This window comes from Poecilia latipinna, unplaced genomic scaffold, assembly GCF_001443285.1.
Source record: "Poecilia latipinna isolate Pla-1442-1.1 unplaced genomic scaffold, P_latipinna-1.0 Scaffold398, whole genome shotgun sequence".
Classification (NCBI taxonomy): Eukaryota; Metazoa; Chordata; class Actinopteri; order Cyprinodontiformes; family Poeciliidae; genus Poecilia; species Poecilia latipinna.
In genome coordinates this window covers 296,430-314,602 of record NW_015113014.1, presented here as the reverse complement: position 1 = coordinate 314,602, position 18,173 = coordinate 296,430, and the positions used below count along the sequence as shown (strand labels likewise).

At 39.8% G+C, this 18,173-nt stretch overlaps 2 protein-coding genes across 2 annotated transcripts in view; both read left to right on the top strand.

The window, feature by feature from the left end:
* Positions 1-6,807, top strand: part of LOC106950396 (glycerol-3-phosphate acyltransferase 4) — a 15,463-nt gene extending 8,656 nt beyond the window's left edge. Inside the window, exons 5-13 of the mRNA XM_015037226.1 lie at positions 1,388-1,462; positions 1,557-1,646; positions 4,143-4,236; positions 4,346-4,461; positions 4,571-4,626; positions 4,710-4,795; positions 4,908-5,036; positions 5,730-5,809; positions 6,212-6,807. Coding sequence (XP_014892712.1) covers positions 1,388-1,462; positions 1,557-1,646; positions 4,143-4,236; positions 4,346-4,461; positions 4,571-4,626; positions 4,710-4,795; positions 4,908-5,036; positions 5,730-5,809; positions 6,212-6,320 — 835 coding nt within the window. The 3' untranslated portion in view covers positions 6,321-6,807. The remainder of the gene's footprint in view (positions 1-1,387; positions 1,463-1,556; positions 1,647-4,142; positions 4,237-4,345; positions 4,462-4,570; positions 4,627-4,709; positions 4,796-4,907; positions 5,037-5,729; positions 5,810-6,211) is intronic.
* Positions 6,808-11,210: 4,403 nt separating this feature from the next.
* inpp5l (inositol polyphosphate-5-phosphatase L) overlaps positions 11,211-18,173 on the top strand; it is a 25,123-nt gene continuing 18,160 nt past the window's right edge. Inside the window, exon 1 of the mRNA XM_015037227.1 lies at positions 11,211-11,710. Within this exon, the coding sequence (XP_014892713.1) occupies positions 11,651-11,710 (60 nt within the window). The 5' untranslated portion in view covers positions 11,211-11,650. The remainder of the gene's footprint in view (positions 11,711-18,173) is intronic.

Genomic DNA, 18,173 nt, shown 5'->3' with positions numbered 1-18,173 from the left:
TATATATATATATACATATATATATATATAAAGTTGAAGTGCTGCATTAACCACTTAATTCATCAAGGTATTGGTGTTAACCTTATATTGTTTTTTTTTCTTTTAAACAAAATGACATCTTAATATACAAGTTAGTATGAAGAGCAATTGGCAATAGAAAATTTGTGAGTTGACTTTCAATAAAAAAGAAAAATGACCAACCAACAAAACTCTCCCAAACAATAAATGTAAAATAACATAACACACATTGCAATGTGTCTACTAAAAAAAAAAAAAACTAAATTATATTTCCAGGGAGATTATGGACTGTTTATATCTGATAAATTAATTAGGAATGTTACTTTACCGGCAACACGTTAAGCCCCAGATCCAGAGATGTCATTTTCATCAAATATTTAATACACTGAAAATGCCCGTAATATTCCTGTGTAAAACTGAAAGTAAACAAGCAATTAATATTTGACTGCATCACTAACAGAATCACAGGTGTGAGCAGAAGTTCAGCCACTGACAGCTTTTTATTTGAAAGGCGCATCAATGTTTATGTTGTTGGTCGATTCATTCGTGGAACAAAAGTTGTTCCCATTTATCTATTGTGCAGGATTAACAAATAATAATTTCCAGCATCTGAGATGCTATTCAGAGGACAATAGTGTGACTCAAGCCGCTGGATAATCTTTTGTCGTCTATATGAAGCTTACACTCAGAGTATTTTTGCTAACTCTGATTCCTATGTTAGGTCAAATATGTGATTTCATCGGGGAAGGCATCATTTTCCATTAATGAAATAAACGATTTAGTAATAACACAGTGTCTGTGCTGACAGTGCTCAGAGACTCCGAAGTGGCTGCAAAAGCTTCCCCAGTGCGAGTTAAAGGTATCGGGGTCGTGTTAGAGATTCACAGTGACAGCCACTCAGGACTCGGCGTGGCTGGCTCGTTTCCAGCTGTCAGTGGGGAGACGAATCAGGCCACCGCTGCACAGACGGACGTCATTCTAGTCTTCTCCGTGGCTATAATAGATTCTCTCTTTCAGGCCTTGTCCAGTGAAATCTTGGCTGTGCTGTCAAGTGTTGGGAACCTTGCATTTCTGAATGCGTTTAATCCCCTCTACCTTTATAATCAGAACCTGCTGCAGCCCTGGATGATTGATTCATCCAGATTTAGTTGACCTTTTAGTCATTATAATCATTCCCGGTGGCTCCGTGGTTAATTACGTTGGTAGAGACTGCATGAGGGCTCAAAACGTGTAGCCGATTCTCAGGAGACTAACACTAGACGTCCTAATTGAATGTTTAGAATATAAAAGCAGCAACTTAGTCCTGTGGTCTTTTTGTTTTTTGTTTTTTATTTAAAGACTGATGTTAATATGTCCATCTCTCCTCCAGGGTAACGCTCGCCTTCACTGGTGTAAGCCTGCTGGTGTTCCTCACCTCTCTGATTGGACTCCTGCAAAATGGAAGGTGAGATGGATCACATCTCTTCTGTTTGAATTCATGAATCGATTAGCTCTGGGTATCTTCATGCTGTGTGTGTGTGTGTGTGTTTTCTCTACAGGATGAAAAACGTCCTCAGTGAGAAAGTCCATCTGATGTGCTACAGAATATGTGTCAGAGCTCTGACTGCCATCATAACCTATCATGACAGGTAGAGGACTGTTTTTTTTTTTTCTTCTTCTCTTCGAGCACACTGGTTCTCAAAGGTGTGAACAGCATTTCACACTGTTAAAATGCCAATTTGATGTGATGTAGCAAATGAGACAAATCATTTCAAACCCTTTTCTCACAGATTATGGGAATTATATCTTGTTCAAGTTCCACTGAAAAACAAATGAATCTGTTAGGGGGAGAAAACGAGAGAATGTGTAATATAAAAGGCTTAAGCACCTATTGATTTAATTAAACAATTTAGTCTTTGTTTTTGGTAGGAATCTGTTAGTATTCCATAGATTGACTTGGTAATATTTGCAAAGGTTCCCCAAATTTATCTGTCAGACTGTGCAGACTTCCCGCAGACCTTGTGAACTCAGCTCTGATTATTTTACTTCACTGTAGGCTTTTAAGGTGATATTGTGTTTTTGGTTCAAACTTACCGAAAGAAACTGTTTCATTGCACCGTAAGGCATTGAAGCGCGTTCATTGGTGTGATTTTAGGAATATGTAACTTGCTCTGCATGTTTAGTGCTGCAGATTGAGTGTTTTGTAAGCAACTTACATCAAGGACTTTGAAATGTGCATTTACTTGATAAGAAACTACATCCAGCTTTACTTTTTGGTCATTTGCACATTTTAAAAGCAGCGTCAATTTATGCTTTTCTTCTCACTTCTTTATAGTCATTGATTCCTCCTCAGCATAGTTACATATAACAGGTAGTCAAAAATAACATTCCCTTCTGTTATTTATTGAACCCTCAATCATAAGCAAGTCCCATGTAATAAATCAAAAACAGAGCTAGAAGCAGACTACATCTGTCTTAACTCAGCAAGACTGAAGCAGCAGCAGCAGCAGCAGCTCTAAACCGCTCGCAGTAACTATCCTTGTACTGCTAACCTTGTGCATAAGGCGATCTCAATCCACACTGCTGTAATCTGTGGTGCCATGACTCTGGAGCCAGGCTACCAAATGCTATCAGAGCAGCCTAACTGGCACTCCTTCACTGCTCTACTTGTATCCTCTCCAGATTTAATAGATTTACTGCTTAATGCTCAAGCCAGGTTTTTTGTCTTATGCTTGAGTCTTGAGTAGTAGCACCGTGCTTCTTTTTTTTTTTTTTACTTTCTTTGTAATTAACCACTGTTAACGACTGCTGCACAAAAAACAATAAATAAAATACAAACAACAATCAACAATGAGACTTTCTGCAAGGTGCAATCCAAAGCACACCCACCTCCCGTTGGAGTGGCTCAGTCAAAGTCTGGACTGTGATCTCAAACAGGCTCAAAGTTAGATTATATCAACTGTGCAAAGAGAGTTGGCCAGAAATGGTGAGCAATTACATTTTCACATGGGATCAGGTTGTTTTAGAAAATCTCCTTTCCTTTTATTGAATGAAATTATCATTTGAAATAAAAATTAAATCACCATTGTGTAAGAAAGCTAAATCAGAAGAAATCTGTAAGGGGGGGGGGGCAAATACTCTTTAATGGCATTATTTCCAAATCGTGCTAGATTTAACCAAAAAAAAAATAAAGTGTTGTTGGTTGAAGTTCACCTGCCAAGTTACGTCCCCCCCCCCTCAAATTTGAGCCACAGCAGAACTCTGCCATTACGTAATTTCTGACGAGCCGTGCCCAGGGAAATGTGATCCCCTTCGCGTATAAGAAGGAATGCAGAGGTGCCTGAAACTCTGCTCAAGCTGTCGACAGTCATATTCGCAGCCAGAGACATTTTAGGGTCCAGAGGAAGCACAAAAACACAGCAGAGTTCTCTGAAGCATATAAAAAGTTCAGTCAGACACAGAGGCAGCTGCAATCCTGCTTCACTGAGATTATGTGCAGAGGTAATTGAGGGACACGTTGTACTTAAACTGCAAGTGTAATCATCTGAGGGGAACATGAAGCGAAAAGGCAGAAGTTTATCTACGTGATGGCACATGTAACAGGAAGTGGAGGAGGAAGCTGGTGGTTTGTGTGCTTGCTGGTGAAGCTGACAACATCTGGTCTGTTGTTGTTGTTGACTAAGGGCGTTTCAGACTTGACTGAAGGGTTTTAGAGATTTCACTGTTGAAGTCAAGACTTTAATAATAATCTGCCTTAATGTTCCATCAGTAATTAAATTGAGCTACTGAAACTGAGCTCTTGTGATTAATTATGCGAATCCGTTCAGTTTCTCATGACTCTTCTAAGTTCCTTCAGTCTCTGTTTGAATTTGGTTCCTCCACAGGGTGGGGTGCTAAAAATAATCAGCTGACATAGGAGGTGTCGCTCTATTTACGATCGTAATTTTATCTCTGGAATGTCGACTCGATATGTTCAAGTTTGGTGTGGACGACATAGGCTGCTTTGTGTCACGCGAGACGAGCCCCACTCTCGTCCTGTCCTGCTTTTTCCTTTATGGAGTAGTTTCACATTCTCTGTAACGCTTAACCGTGACAATCTGTCTTAATGCAGTGTTTTTAAGACATTTTTTTTTGTACTTCTCTAGTGAGAATAAACCCAAAAATGGAGGCATCTGTGTCGCTAACCACACTTCACCCATTGATGTTATCATCCTGGCCAGCGACGGCTGCTACGCCATGGTAATTTACAGGAAGTCTGAAAGGAAAAAAAAAAAAAAGAAACCTTTATTATCTCTGTTTTAACTGCGGCTGACAACAAATAGATGCTACTATTCGTTTGTGTTGTCAGGTTGGCCAGATTCACGGTGGACTGATGGGGGTCATTCAGCGATCCATGGTCAAGGCCTGCCCCCACATTTGGTTTGAGCGCTCAGAAGTGAAAGACAGACATCTAGTGGCCAAACGGTAGTACTTCCGTCTGTGTCTCTACTGTTTCTGTTTTCCACACGTGAAAAAAAATCATAATTTGATTCCAGTCAGTCTGGCAATAAGCGCCGTTGCTTTCGTGTTGCAGGCTGAGCAATCACGTACAAGATAAATCTAAGCTGCCGATCCTCATCTTCCCAGAAGGTGAGCTTTTCAGCGAGTGAACTGTGCAACAGTTATAGGTTTCATCAATAGCCTCCTGATCGGTCTTCGTCTGAAATTCACAGGGACCTGCATAAACAATACATCAGTCATGATGTTTAAGAAGGGGAGTTTTGATATCGGTGCCACAGTCTATCCCGTGGCTATTAAGGTATCCCTTTTTTTCCTCTCTCTCTTTATGCCTTAATATATCAATCAATAAGCTTTTTTTTTTTTCTTTATTTTAAAGAAAAGTGTTGAATAACTTGATGTGTTCCTCGCAGTACGATCCTCGGTTTGGAGATGCCTTCTGGAATAGCAGCAAGTTTGGAATGGTCAGCTACCTTTTACGCATGATGAGCAGCTGGGCCATCGTCTGCAGCGTGTGGTACCTTCCTCCCATGTCAAGAGAGGTCAGACTCAACAGATTACCTTATGATTTTCAACAAATGTAGTTGTCATTGCATTAAACATACTTTATTTAATTTATCTGGTCTGTGAATGTTCCATTTTTTTGTTTTTGTTCAAAAGGATTAGTCCAAGATTCTTAAAAAAATGCCTGGAGATCATTTTTTAGAACAGCAAGCAGGACTGTGATGTGGTCGAACTTCTGTTAATTTTCTCATTTCATGATTTTATGATTTTTTTTTATAGTATTCGGTTGTGTTTTTAATGTTCAATGCATATTATGCACATTTTTCTTAAAGAGTGTTCCATTGCAAAAACCATGTTTCTATTTCTCATAACCGCACAATATTTATGTTATAATCTTTTCTCTTTTTTTTTTTTTACACTTATTGATCTTTTTTGTGAACCTGCATATTGATGTCCCTAGTGTGGGACAATAAAGAATATTTATTTTCTACTTCTTATTTTGTTTAACATTTCTGTTAAAAAAAAAGAAAACCTTCAACCTCAAATAACATATTTATCCTGATTATCACAGTGACTGTGTACCACAAATAACTCCCGTGATTTTGTTGAATTCAAACTTTTTTTTTAATTTTCATTATTTTTTTAGCTTTGCTGAAGTAGCTTTGTGTTTGAACAGATTAATTGCCTCTACAGTTTAACGTTACCGTATTTATATTTGTGCTTTTCTGCAGGAAGGAGAAGATGCCGTTCAGTTTGCCAATCGTGTAAAATCAGCCATAGCCAGGAAGGGCGGACTGGTCGACCTCCTGTGGTAAGACGCTATTTTCACGCACATTTAGGGAAGTCGGCACAAACGTGATAAGCCTGATAGTTGAAGAGGCTTTTAAGCCAAAAAGAAATGGTGGGAAAACCGAGTTTTTAGTTATGGATGTCACCGCTTGCCTTTTTTGCAAAAAAAAAAAAAAAAAGGACTTGCTGCTGAGATCGCTGCTCTACCTTTTAGAAAACGTCATTAAACTGAACAGCTTAACGGTATTTTGTTCTTCAATGAGATTATTTCATTCCATGACAAATTACAGCTTACAGGTTTCAGGTGGAGAAAAAGACCTTTTGACCTGTTTTAATTCCTCTTTCACGTCATTCCAATACGTCCGATCATATCGACAATTTTTTTTTTTTCTCTCTGAAATTGCACTCCTGATTGTTTGTGCAGGGACGGAGGTTTGAAGCGCGACAAGGTAAAAGATACCTTTAAAGAAGAGCAGCAAAAGCTGTACAGCAAGATGCTCGTGGGCACCCAAGAGGACCGCAGCCGCTCCTGAGGGTTGTCCCTGGAGGTGGACTGACTCAGAGACCGCTCTGGACACCGCTGGCTGGGCAGGCAGGCAGACAGCGGCGACCCCGTCAGGTGGAGCCGCTGCACTGCATCGTCCTCTCCTTGATGTCAACAATACTCCATCTGGCTTCTCCAGTCGCTGCCTCGGCCTGGCATGTCAAGTTGCATCACTGTTGCGGGGTATTCGCCCAGCCCGTCCCCTTCACCGCCACGTCGGAATAGCTCGATAAAAGCCTCGCTAGCTGTAGAAAAGGAAGGCGTGGCGTGAAGAGGAAGACTTACTCTTGTGTCTATTTTCTTTCGACGAGGAAACAAATGGTCATCTATTTTTGACTTCTGTTTTTGTTTTTTTGTTTTGTTACGGCTTACTTTTGAAAAGCTTTATCGTGTCACCTTGCGTTGAAGTTTCAGGAGGTGTTGTGCCTGGAATGTAGAAAAGCGATAATGTAGATTAAATCTAGTGTGTTTTAATCTGAAAACCTGGGGACGATTTGCTAAATGGCCGGCGCCTATACTGCAGGGCAAAACTTTGTTACGTTTTAGATATTTTTACGTGCTTTTTCTCCCGGAGGAAAGCAAAACAGATCGGTGACACTTTATTTGAAGGGGTGTGCATAAGACTGACATGACACTGTCATAAACAGATCTTAAACATACCAACAGATCTTGTATGAGAAGCTTTTTATTTCACATCACGACGTGCATCAACACGCGGTTTCGTGTCGGAGCAGGAAAGCTTTCCCGTTTGTGCGTTTTCCATGGAATGTGAGAGATCTCACAGTATGAAGTGGAAACTGTCCACCTACAGCTACGATTATGCAGGCATATTGATTTTTAAGCAGTTACTCCTCCTCAAGTCAATGCAGCAACACGGAGTAAAGGAGCGCACAGTCTTTTCATAAACCATTTGTTTTTCATAGTTGTGCCTTAAAGGCTCACGGTCACCAAGGTAACTGCATAGAATAAATACCCATGACAGAAACAATAGCCGTAAGCAACAATCAGCGGGTTCATATTTAAGTACATTTCCAATCAGGCTTGGTTTTGTGCAGTTTCTGTATTTACCTCATTTCAATAAAAGCTAGAAGCTTTCGTCTATATTTTTCCTTTAAATGAAGATGTTTTTATTTTGTTTGTTTTGTTTTTTCCTTCCCCGTACTTTGCAATCTCAATGAGGTCTCTAGAAGGGACTGTAGCTGTAGTTGAGGCTTTGCATTAGGCTGGGGAGGTAGCGCCGTGGCAACAGCCTATTTTTTTCAGGTTTCTCCCTGAAACATTGAGCTGGTCAGTTTGGCATTAACAGGGACAGTCATTTAGATCCTGTCAAATCAATATTTAAGAACGGGAGTCAACTCTTGACTTGTGGTTTGTTCCATCTGAACTTGCCACAAAGGGCTGTTAAACATCATAAAATGTGTTGTATTTTTCACGATCATAAATGCGTCATAAAAATCAACCTCTGAACCATGAACACTCGGGAAAAGTAAAGTTTATTGTATTAGCTGAGGCACCGATGTAAGGAATGACGTGTGCGTTCTCGATGTTATAACGTGTCGTAAGTGACGGATCATTAACCGTTAAGCTACTTAAAAGTTACGTATTAAAATATATATATTTTTTTCAACAGTCTCAAGTTTCAGAAATCTTTCTTCCTGAAAACATAAATTCTCAGTCTAAACTGGACATGTGAAGAAGATTCAAAAAAGGCTTTGAGAACGTATTTCTTCTCAGATCACATTAACATGAGTTTTATAAAGGGTTCAGTCTCAAATAATTAAACATTCAACCTGTTAGTAATCAAATTTGTATTTCACTGATTTAATTAAAAAAAAAAAAAATCACAAACTTGAAATTAAAAGGAAATTCAGAGGGGAATTTAAAGTTAATATTCCGATTTTCTCCAGCTGATGATGTCCAGCGGCTTCTGATTCCAGACTGATTTTACCTCATGACAGGGAGTACATTTAGTCGGGTAAAATACTCTTCACTGTCTAAAACCAAACAAATGTCTTCTCTCTTTCTCTTGGCTGTCATCCAGCCAGAGGCGACACACTGAGCCTATAAAAGCTGCCGGAGGACGGGTCGTTCCTAAAAACAAGGAAACCCAATTTAAACAAAGTTGATCCAAGCTCTGATTGGGCTCGGTTTCCTGGTTGTGTGTTTCAGTTCCTTTACATTTTTACACTGACTTGACACGAAGAATACACAGACGTTGCGCCATATCCCTGTGTCACTGGGTGTGGACTGGAGTGGAATGTTTGGCCACATATGTTTTCAGAACACGTCATCAAAAATGAAGTCAAAATACAATTCGTGTCCTTTCAACACTTTTTTTGTTAACGTCCTCGGAGAGAAAAACCTCCATATCAAAGCTGATAAGTGTATGACCGTCTGGAGCAGTCTTTTTACCACAAGAGAAACAGAAAGTCATTCAGTAGTCATTCAGAGTTTTGGCAGATAAATATTTTCCTTTTAAGATCGTTATGTGACTTGCACTTACATGCATCCAAACTGGTGATTAATTGAGCAGCTAATTTACGTCCGTAATTAATTTCAAAAAGTGAGGCTCGTATTTGCAATCAAATCCTCACGCAACGATATTTTTCAGGTACTTATTATATGGTCATGGCTTACAGGTAATTGAAACTCAAAATTTGGGTCCTCTGGAAATTACGATGTTACATAAGACTAATATAAAGGATTTTTGAAGCAGAAATGTCTAGTGCAGAACATAAAAGAAGAGACGTGGACCACTGAGAAGTGGCCCGTTCCCTTTTCTGACATCTGTGGTTCAGGAGTGGCTTTAAACAGAATGCAGCCGTTGCCGTCCGTCTCAGATGGTTCGGTGAATGACAGCTCTTTGAAGGTCTAACTCTCATGAATCCAATTTTCATATTACTTAGGCAAATTATTCTACCGTGTTTTTTTTTTTCCTTCCACTCAACTTTTTGGATAGTTACTTGGATACAGCTGTACTGTAAACAACCAGCTTACTTAGCGATGACGTTTTGTTGGCAACCCTCCTTCCTGGTGGACGGTCATATTTGTCAAGTCAGCACTTTTCCTCGTGACTGCGTCGGCCATTTCTGTTCTTAAAAATGGGGGAAAAAAATGTTTAATTGGTTCACTGTAACATTTTAACCACCTGAAAAACTGAATTTTTGGTTTTCACCAACTGTAATCAATAATTAAATATCTAAATCTCTATATTACAGTATCTAGAAATTTTATACATTTTAAAGTGTTATTTGAATTAATGCATCACAATCTGCACTTATTAAGCATTAAAGTAAAAATAAATGAATAAATCAACCAGAAAAAACCAGAACTGCATTTATTATTACTTTATTCAATATTTTTATGACCTTCTTGTGTTCTATTTTTTTTCGTCGCCGCCCTTCTAAGCATGCCGACGACGATGCCGTCGTCTAGAGGCATCGCAATACGATTTGTCACAGACTGACAAGTTGGTTGTGATTCTGTTGGATATTTTTTTGGAAAATCTGCCCTGACTAAAATCTCCTTATACGGGCATGTAGTTCATCTGGCATCCAGGGCTATCCACCTTTAGCTGGACGTCCCAAACCGGTTCTCTACACACGGCAGTGTTGTTCTGCCACGTCTTTGTTTGCAACAGTTTCAAATAGATCTGTGGATGTTGATGAATTAAAGCACACTGTGCTTGGAGGAGGACTGAGCGGAAGCAGGAATAGGCGCTCAAAAGGCTGGTTGCGTAACTCCTGCCATGGTTTACGGCTCAGTAACAGCACTATGGAGAGACGGAGTCAGCCACCCAGCAGCCTTTGCTTTACACCCTTTTACTCTGAGCCACTGGATGGCACAGATCCATTTGCTTCACAGGGTTTTATAGCTCTACTGACTCCAACGGATGGTGCTGTGGTAAAAGATACCGCTATCTAAGGCCGTTTCTTGAGAAACACACATCTTACCATCACATAGTTCACAGAAGAATAATTGGGTAAATTGGAAAAAAAAAAAAAAAATCGTTTCCCGTAGCCCAATCAAAGATAAACTTCTTACGTCAGTTACTTGAAATGGTTTTTTTTTGTTGTTGTTGTTGAACAGAGATAACAGAGCTCAAAAATGGTTTCCAGTTCACTGGCAGTCACATTATGAGTGTGTGAGTCACATTATGCAAGTGTTTTGACCTATACTTCAAGTGTTGCACATTCTTTGCAAAAATAGGTCCATCACTATCCACAGAGTGGTGGAACATATATTTTCAGGTATCTACATGAATTAAGTATAGGAAATGCAAATACATAAATATTTGTTTGAGTTAAACCATTCCACCAGGGATATAGCTGTGTTTAGCTTCGTCCATCTTCAAATCTGCTTTGACCAGCGTCCAAATGAGGATAGCATGTTCAGAGTGTCAGTTGTCAGCCATACAAAGGATTTTACATGCAGAGCAAAAAATAAATAAATAAAGCAAAACATGTATATCTTTTACCAGAGCACCTTCTTTCAAATGCTTGCTGTGTCCTCCACAAGGCTTGTGGAAAACTTTTCAACCTGACTTTTTATGACTTTGTATGGCATATTTGTGGAGAGCACCATGAATGTTTGTCCTGTCAACCAGTCCAGGGGGGAGACGTTAAAGTCATTATTGTGATGCTACCGAATGGTTTCAGTCTCAATGACATTTTACATTTTGAGACGTTTAAAATCATGGTGACACACAAATGAAAATACTTTTAACACAAAACATTTATTTCGTTCCTTTTGGGATTTGGTTTGAGTAATGTGAGCGGGGCCGATTGAAATACACTGACGTGTGCGTGGGTGTGGAATATGGCACGAGCCTTCAGCAAGGCTTTTTGTCACGTCAGGTATTTTTCAAATTTCAAACTACTTGCGCGAGGGCGGAGCGGCTGTCAAAACAACCTGTCAGCTTCCTCCGGCTTGTTTGAGCACTTTTGAAGGCAGCGGCAGCAGCACTGCTCCGTCCTGACTCTTTTAGTCCGTTAAGAAGCTACTAGTCCAATTAGCTCAGAGGGGGGAGGGAATCCACGCAGTTAAACTCTCCGCTCCCGGAGACTCGGCGAAGAGTATGAGCCCTACCAAGGTGTGTGATGACGACCTGAGCCGACTGCCCGCCATCAGCAGCGACCGAGTTGGACCGCGAGCGGCTCTCACATACTGAGATGATGGTGGCGTACTTCCAACCACAGCTGATTTAAACTTAGGTTTTTGGCTCCCACGGTAAGCCTGTTTAAGCTCCAACAGAGGCGCTACCGACGGATCGGAAGTTTTTTCCCCACCGGGACGGTTTGTGAGAGTGGTCGGTTAAACATGGACACGTTCGCCAACGTGCTGCTCGTCACCGCAAACGTCGGCTCGCTCTTCAACAATGTAAGTATCCCACAGAAAGGTAAAACTGCCGTTAACAGGCACACAACACCACAATGGTAGCAGCCGCGGAGGATTAGGTTAGGGCTCACAATGAAACGAGTTACAGCAAGTTACAGGCAGGCTACTGTAAGGTCTCTAATGCCTGACGTATTTGTAGGGTAAGGTTCTTACAGGTGATACATTGTTTTATCTTGTTGTTACGTTGTTTATTTCAGGTGTGTTATGCGGCTGAACCCAGTCTGTGAATCGTTTTTATCACAGTCGCGCTCAGCGGTGTTCTTCCGCTATCTTGGGTAGCGTAAGCTCAGCTGTCGTTACCTGCCGACGAGTCACGTGACCCGGTCCTAGACAAGCAGATAACGTTTTGATCAAATGGGGTCTGATCGAATATGAGAGGCTTCAAAACTACTGTCAGGATCCAAGTAAAACCTTTATATACCTTATACATTTGGATAAATGTAAAACTATTTATTGAAATCAGACTCATGAATCTACCGGTGAAGCTGTTTATGTTGTTGCTGTCCACACTTACAGGTGCATCCCAACACATTAGAATGTAATTGAAGAGTTAATTTCAGTGATTCAGTTCAAACAGTTAAATTTGAGTAATTTGGTTTCAACCTTGTATTTCTATTAGTTTTAATTATTATGTCTTAGAGCTCATAAAAATCTTATAGCAAGACTCTGTTCTGAAAATTTAAATATTACACATGACCAAAGACAAACAAACAAGCAAAAAGCAGGACATTATATACTGAAAAGTATTTCTAAGTCCAGGATGCTTTCCCAACAGCCTTCTGCTGGTCTGTAGTGTTGGATCTGGTATCTCTCATCTTCCTCTTGACAGAGGAGAGAATGTGTACTTTGGTGAGTTTACTTGGAGAAGTAGGGCTCCAATATGGCAGCGTTGCTATGTGCAACTTTTGTTGGAAATAATACCATTATTGAGGACTTTGCAAGTTGGTCAACTTCAGTTTGTTTAAAATGCTCTAAGGTTTGTTGAGGTGAGAACTGCTGTATGATGAGAGGAGACTCCCGCTTAGCTGTGATCATCATTGGAGAGGTAATGTGTTGTTTAGCCCTCCATTCAGGTTACAGCAGGACCGAGTTTTGACTGAAGGAGGGCTGACCTTTCATCATCTCAGATTCTGATAAATGAAAGTTTATCAATGTGTACAGAGCTTCTTCCTGACACATAGTATATAGACCCTCTGTAGGCCAGTTTGATGCCCTATAAAGCAGAGTAATACCGTTGTCATTAAATTGGTATTGGTAATTTTTGCAAGTACCAATACTTGCAAAATCTATTGGTACTCCTACCTTCTGTAGGAGGTTCAGAGTCCTACAAAAGCAGCAGATGGCTATGTTGCCTTTGGACTTAAAAAACAACAGTGGACCAACACTAGTAATTTGTCTCAAGGTTGCAGAGTGCACTCAAACCGGTTGCACATGAGACCTAATTTGTGAGTGGTTCGCCTACAAAAGAATCTGAGTTTGCACCGGTGTTACCACTTGCTCCAGGAAAAAGAAAATGCAGAACCCTATGATTTCCACAATGCAGAAAACGTAAGCAACAGAAATCTTGGAGTTCAACAAGCAAAATGGAAAGAGATTTCCATTTTATTCTCACAATGAGCAGGGATGTCGGTACAGTCGTTTCTGTGGCCTTTCAGCTGCTGCAACTCTCATACATGTTTTAACTGGTTAAGAAGGGCTTGGCTCAGCTCTGCTGTCCTCTCCTTACAGAGACAGAAACAACGTCAGTCATGGCAAACAGTGTAAAAAAGTTAGTCTAGAGCTTTGGGTCCAGCTCCACAAGTCGGCACCATTTGCGGATTCTCTTCCTCTTCACTTTAACTTGATTTCTAAATGTGACACAAAATTTATGTTCTTCTAAAGAGAGGACTTTGGACCATTTAGCAACAGTCCAGTGAGTTCAGTTCTTTTTCTCCAATGTAAGCATGACGCTACTTTTGTTGTATCTAGTTCAAGTTTACATAAAAATAAAGCAACAGCTATAGCCCGTGTCCGTGATACGTTTGTATAAGATGGCTCTTAAAATGTCTTGTATGGCTTCCCAGTTTATCCCTGTTGCTTGTGCAACTGTTTTCCTTCCACTCAACTTTCTATTAATATGGTTGGATAAAGCAGCAGCCAGCTTCTTCAGACATAGCCTTTTGTGGCTTGCCTTGCTTGTGGTGGGCGTAAGGCATATTCATCTGCGTTAACAGAAATAAACACTTGAAATATATTACTGTTTGAATCTGTTTATGTTGTATGAGTTTTACTCTTGGAATTGAATTCCTGAAATACATTCTTATTTGAGGACATTCTAATTTATTGAGATGCAAATATAGTTCAACCAGAAGCAGCGCTGTGGTTAAGTAAAGGTCATGACATACTTTAAATACACAAAGTTTACTTTATTTTAATATTGGACTATGCTTAGAGGTTTGTGTACATGGAGAAGGGCTGCACAATATTTGCAAGACAAAATATTTTGCTATTGTGGCGCTGAAAACACTGAAAATTCTGATCTCAAGTGACCCAGTTTTCTCACTTTTCTCGTTCTCTTTCCATCATTACTATATCCCAAGCACTCTCCCTGAACTTTATCGTCTTTTGCATATATCAGGTGTGAGCATAAAAAACTGTGAAAGACCAGCTAGCTAGCCAAATATGCAAGTTATTGGCAATTTAATGCTGTTTATATATTTGAAATAAAAAAAAGTCCATGCCAAGTACTACATCCTAGCAGTCCTTTGTGATTGCAACTAGTTAAAAGAACAGTTTATTATTTAATGATGCATGTGTCTTCAGTAGTTTTAAGTCATAGAAACTATCAGTGAAAGTCAACACTGATTCAAGCCACAATATTTTGTGGCAACTTGAGCATCATGTTTTGGGAATATGCACTATATGATGTTTTTGGGCACATTTATCTCATACCAGGGATCGTGGGTCGGCTTGCAGAGGTCATGTTGTCTTGTGCTGAACATGAAATGCTACTGAACAAGACAGAAACTCCAATACGTCAAAAACATCAGGTTACCAGACAGACATGATTAACATGAGGGAGTGACCAGCCCACAACCCAGATCTTAGAAAACATTGTCATTATATTTCTAACCAGTTGTGCAAGTTGCCACATTTAGATCAACTTCGAAGCTCCAGTCTGTTATAAAACTTATGTAAATATCCATTACTCTCCCTTGTTTCAGCCTGGGCTGGCTGGGTGAAACGTTCAGACTTAGCAGGAAGGAGGGTGCTTGCAGTCATGGAAATTTGGCTCAGGACCATATTTCCGTTGAGCAAATTTAGGTCCAACGATTCCGTGTGAGATCCCACAGTGGGAAATGCATAAACAGATGAATATCTACTCTCCCTAAGGGGAGTCGAGCCTTTCTACTTAACGCAGGGCCCCTTCTATTCTTATAAACAAACACTCTGAAATGTTGACTCAGGGTGAGAGAAGGATGTTAAGCAGACCACAGATTAAATCCTAATGCTCCACAGAAACAGACTTTAGGATCAGACACACACTAGCTGCTTCAGTAATACTGAAAAACAGACTTTGCTGCTCCTGTTGAAACAGAACCAGCGTGCCTAATTCTGGACTGCAGTGTTCATCTGCTCACGGGCTTTACTTTTTTTTTTTTAATAATAAAGATTTGGAGACAAATCCAGTTGTCAAGTGTTTATCTTCATTAGTGTGCAAACATGGCTGTGGTTGCAGGCAGAGTGCAGTGAGGTCTCCTACCTTCCACCTGCACTGGGCCACAGTCACCCATGTCATGCAAATGCAGTATGCAAAACCATTTCTGCAGTCATGACATTTTAACTGACCTCTGATGCACCAAAATGTACATTCTGGAGCATCTGTGTAAGAAAAGCCAAGCTCCAAGTAAACTTTTTTTCCTCAGAGATATTTTACTGAAATACACTGTTTTAAAAAAAAATGCAGTTTTGTTTTTATGCCCAAAGTTTAAACAGAATTTTACCAGCCTAAAAAAAGAAAACTACTTTAAAGGGGAGAATCCCTCCAGCATTTTTGCAGCCTTTGACGGAAAGTCTTTCTTTAACAGAATCTAATGGTAATTTTCCCACCTACATCTTTACGTTTTGTTTCGCTGAACCCAAGTCTGATTTCTAGAAATATCAATCAGATCTTCAAAAATGAATGATGGAAAGAAAAATGAAAAAAAAAAAGAACGCTTCATTATTGAAACTCCTTATGAATCAACTGGAACCTTTTTTTTTGTCTTGGATAAACATCTGCCATCATTTTTCAACAAAACAAATGCATAATGGTTCAATTTCATCTAAGAAATACATAAATGGAACAAAACTTTACAAGTTTGTAACATTGCAGTAAATTCAACTCATGATGTTGCTTTAGATAGAGTTGAACCTGCTGAGCAGGGTACAAAACAAAACGGGCTGCAAACTTATTATAGCTGCCGATGTTATCTGTAGATGTGCAGTTGGAACACGCAAAGTGGTGTGATGCTTCTATAATCTGTCAGTCGCACAGTTTTCATATCACTTTGACTTTATTCTTTCTGTAAAGAAAAGAAAGCCTTTTCTTACGTTTTTTGTAGTCAAATTTTGAAGTGCACATACACTCCCAAAAAATTGCAAGAATTTGCATTTTGCACTATTGGATCTTAAGAAGGTTCTAAGTAGAGCTTCACAATGTTAAAAGAAGAAATCAGCGTAAGAGACAAAAACTTTAATTGAAAACTGCATTTAAACTCAAACATGATTTTTTTCAGCTGATCAAAAGTTTAAGACCATAGCTCAAAAAAACCCAGAAAACCCCCAAAACAGAAATCAAAGTGCCAAAAAAAAGGACTCAGTAATGAGTAGCTCCACCATTCTTGTTGATGACTTCAAACAATCGTTCAGGCATGCTTGATGGCAGTGTTTCCAGGAGGCTAGTGGGAACGTTGCTCCAGGTGTTGAAGATGGCTTCAGGAAGGGCATCCACTGTCTGGAACTGATGTCCATTTTTGTAAACTTCCCTTGCCATCCATCCCCAAATGTTCTCAATTGGGTTTAGATCTGGGGAACATGCAGGATGGTCCAAAAGAGTGATGTTATTCTCTTGGAAGAACTCCTTTGTCAGGCGGGCATTGTGAACTGCAGCATTGTCCTGTTGAAAAACCCAATCATTACCACACAGACGAGGGCCCTCAGTCATGAGGGATGCCCGCTGCAACATCTCCACATAGCCAGCTGCTGTTTGACGCCCCTGCACAACCTGAAGCTCCATTGTTCCATTGAAGGAAAACGCACCCCAAATCATGATGGCGCCCCCACCACTGTGCCGTGTAGAAAACATCTCAGGTGGGATCTCTTTGTCATGCCAGTAATGTTGGAAGCCATCAGGACCATCAAGGTTAAATTTTTTCTCAGAGAAGACAACTTTCTTCCACCTTTCAATGTCCCATGTTTGGTGCACCCTTGCAAAGTCCAAACGGGCAATTTTGTGGCGTTGAAGAAGACGTGGCCTTTGAAGACGTTTTTTGTTTCTGAAGCCCTTCTCTCGCAGATGCCGTCTGATGGTTATTGGGCTGCAGTCAGCACCAGTAATGGCCTTAATTTGGGTAGAGGATCGTCCCGTGTCTTGACGGACAGCCAATCGGATCCTGTGGCTCAGAGGTGGTGAAATTTTTTCGGGTCTACCACTTGACTTTTTTGTTCCATAACCCTCAAGATCATTTAAAAAAATGCAAAATGACTGTCTTACTGCGTCCAACCTCAGCAGCGATGGCACGTTGCGAGAGGCCTTGCTTATGCAGCTCAACAATCCTACCATGTTCAGTCAGTGAGCTTTTTTGCTTTTGCCATCAGGAGGTCTTGACAGTGTAAAGACTTGACAGAAAAAATGACATGGAATCCAGATTTTTGCACAGCTTTTGGCTTTTAAAGATTATGGTCTTAACTTTTGATCAGCTGAAAAAATCATGTTTGAGTGTAATTGCAGTTTTCAGAAAATTTCCTGCTCAAAAGTTCTTGTCTCTTGCACTGATTTTTTCCTTTAACATTGTGAAGCTCTACTCTTAAGATCCAATAGTGCAAAATGCAAATTCTTGCAATTTTTTGACTGGTCTTAAGATTTTGATCAGGAATGTATTTTTATTCATGTTTTTCTTGAACAGGAAAACCTCAAATTAATTTGGAAGAGTGAAATGATCTTTCTGAGTCTGTTTTTTTTTATTTTTTATTACATAATCACCTCCTGTTTTACCAGCTCTTTTTAAGGCCACAGTATAACAATCCACAAGTGGATGTTAGGAGCTTTTAAAAATTGAATAATGGAGTTTTAAATAATAAATGACTTTTACTAGAAATTCATCAATACTGAAAACTTTCCTTTTTAGTTGTTCAGCACATAACGTGCTTCTTTTGTTTTTCTACATATCAGTGATTCTTGAGAATAGGGACAAAATGGGTTTTA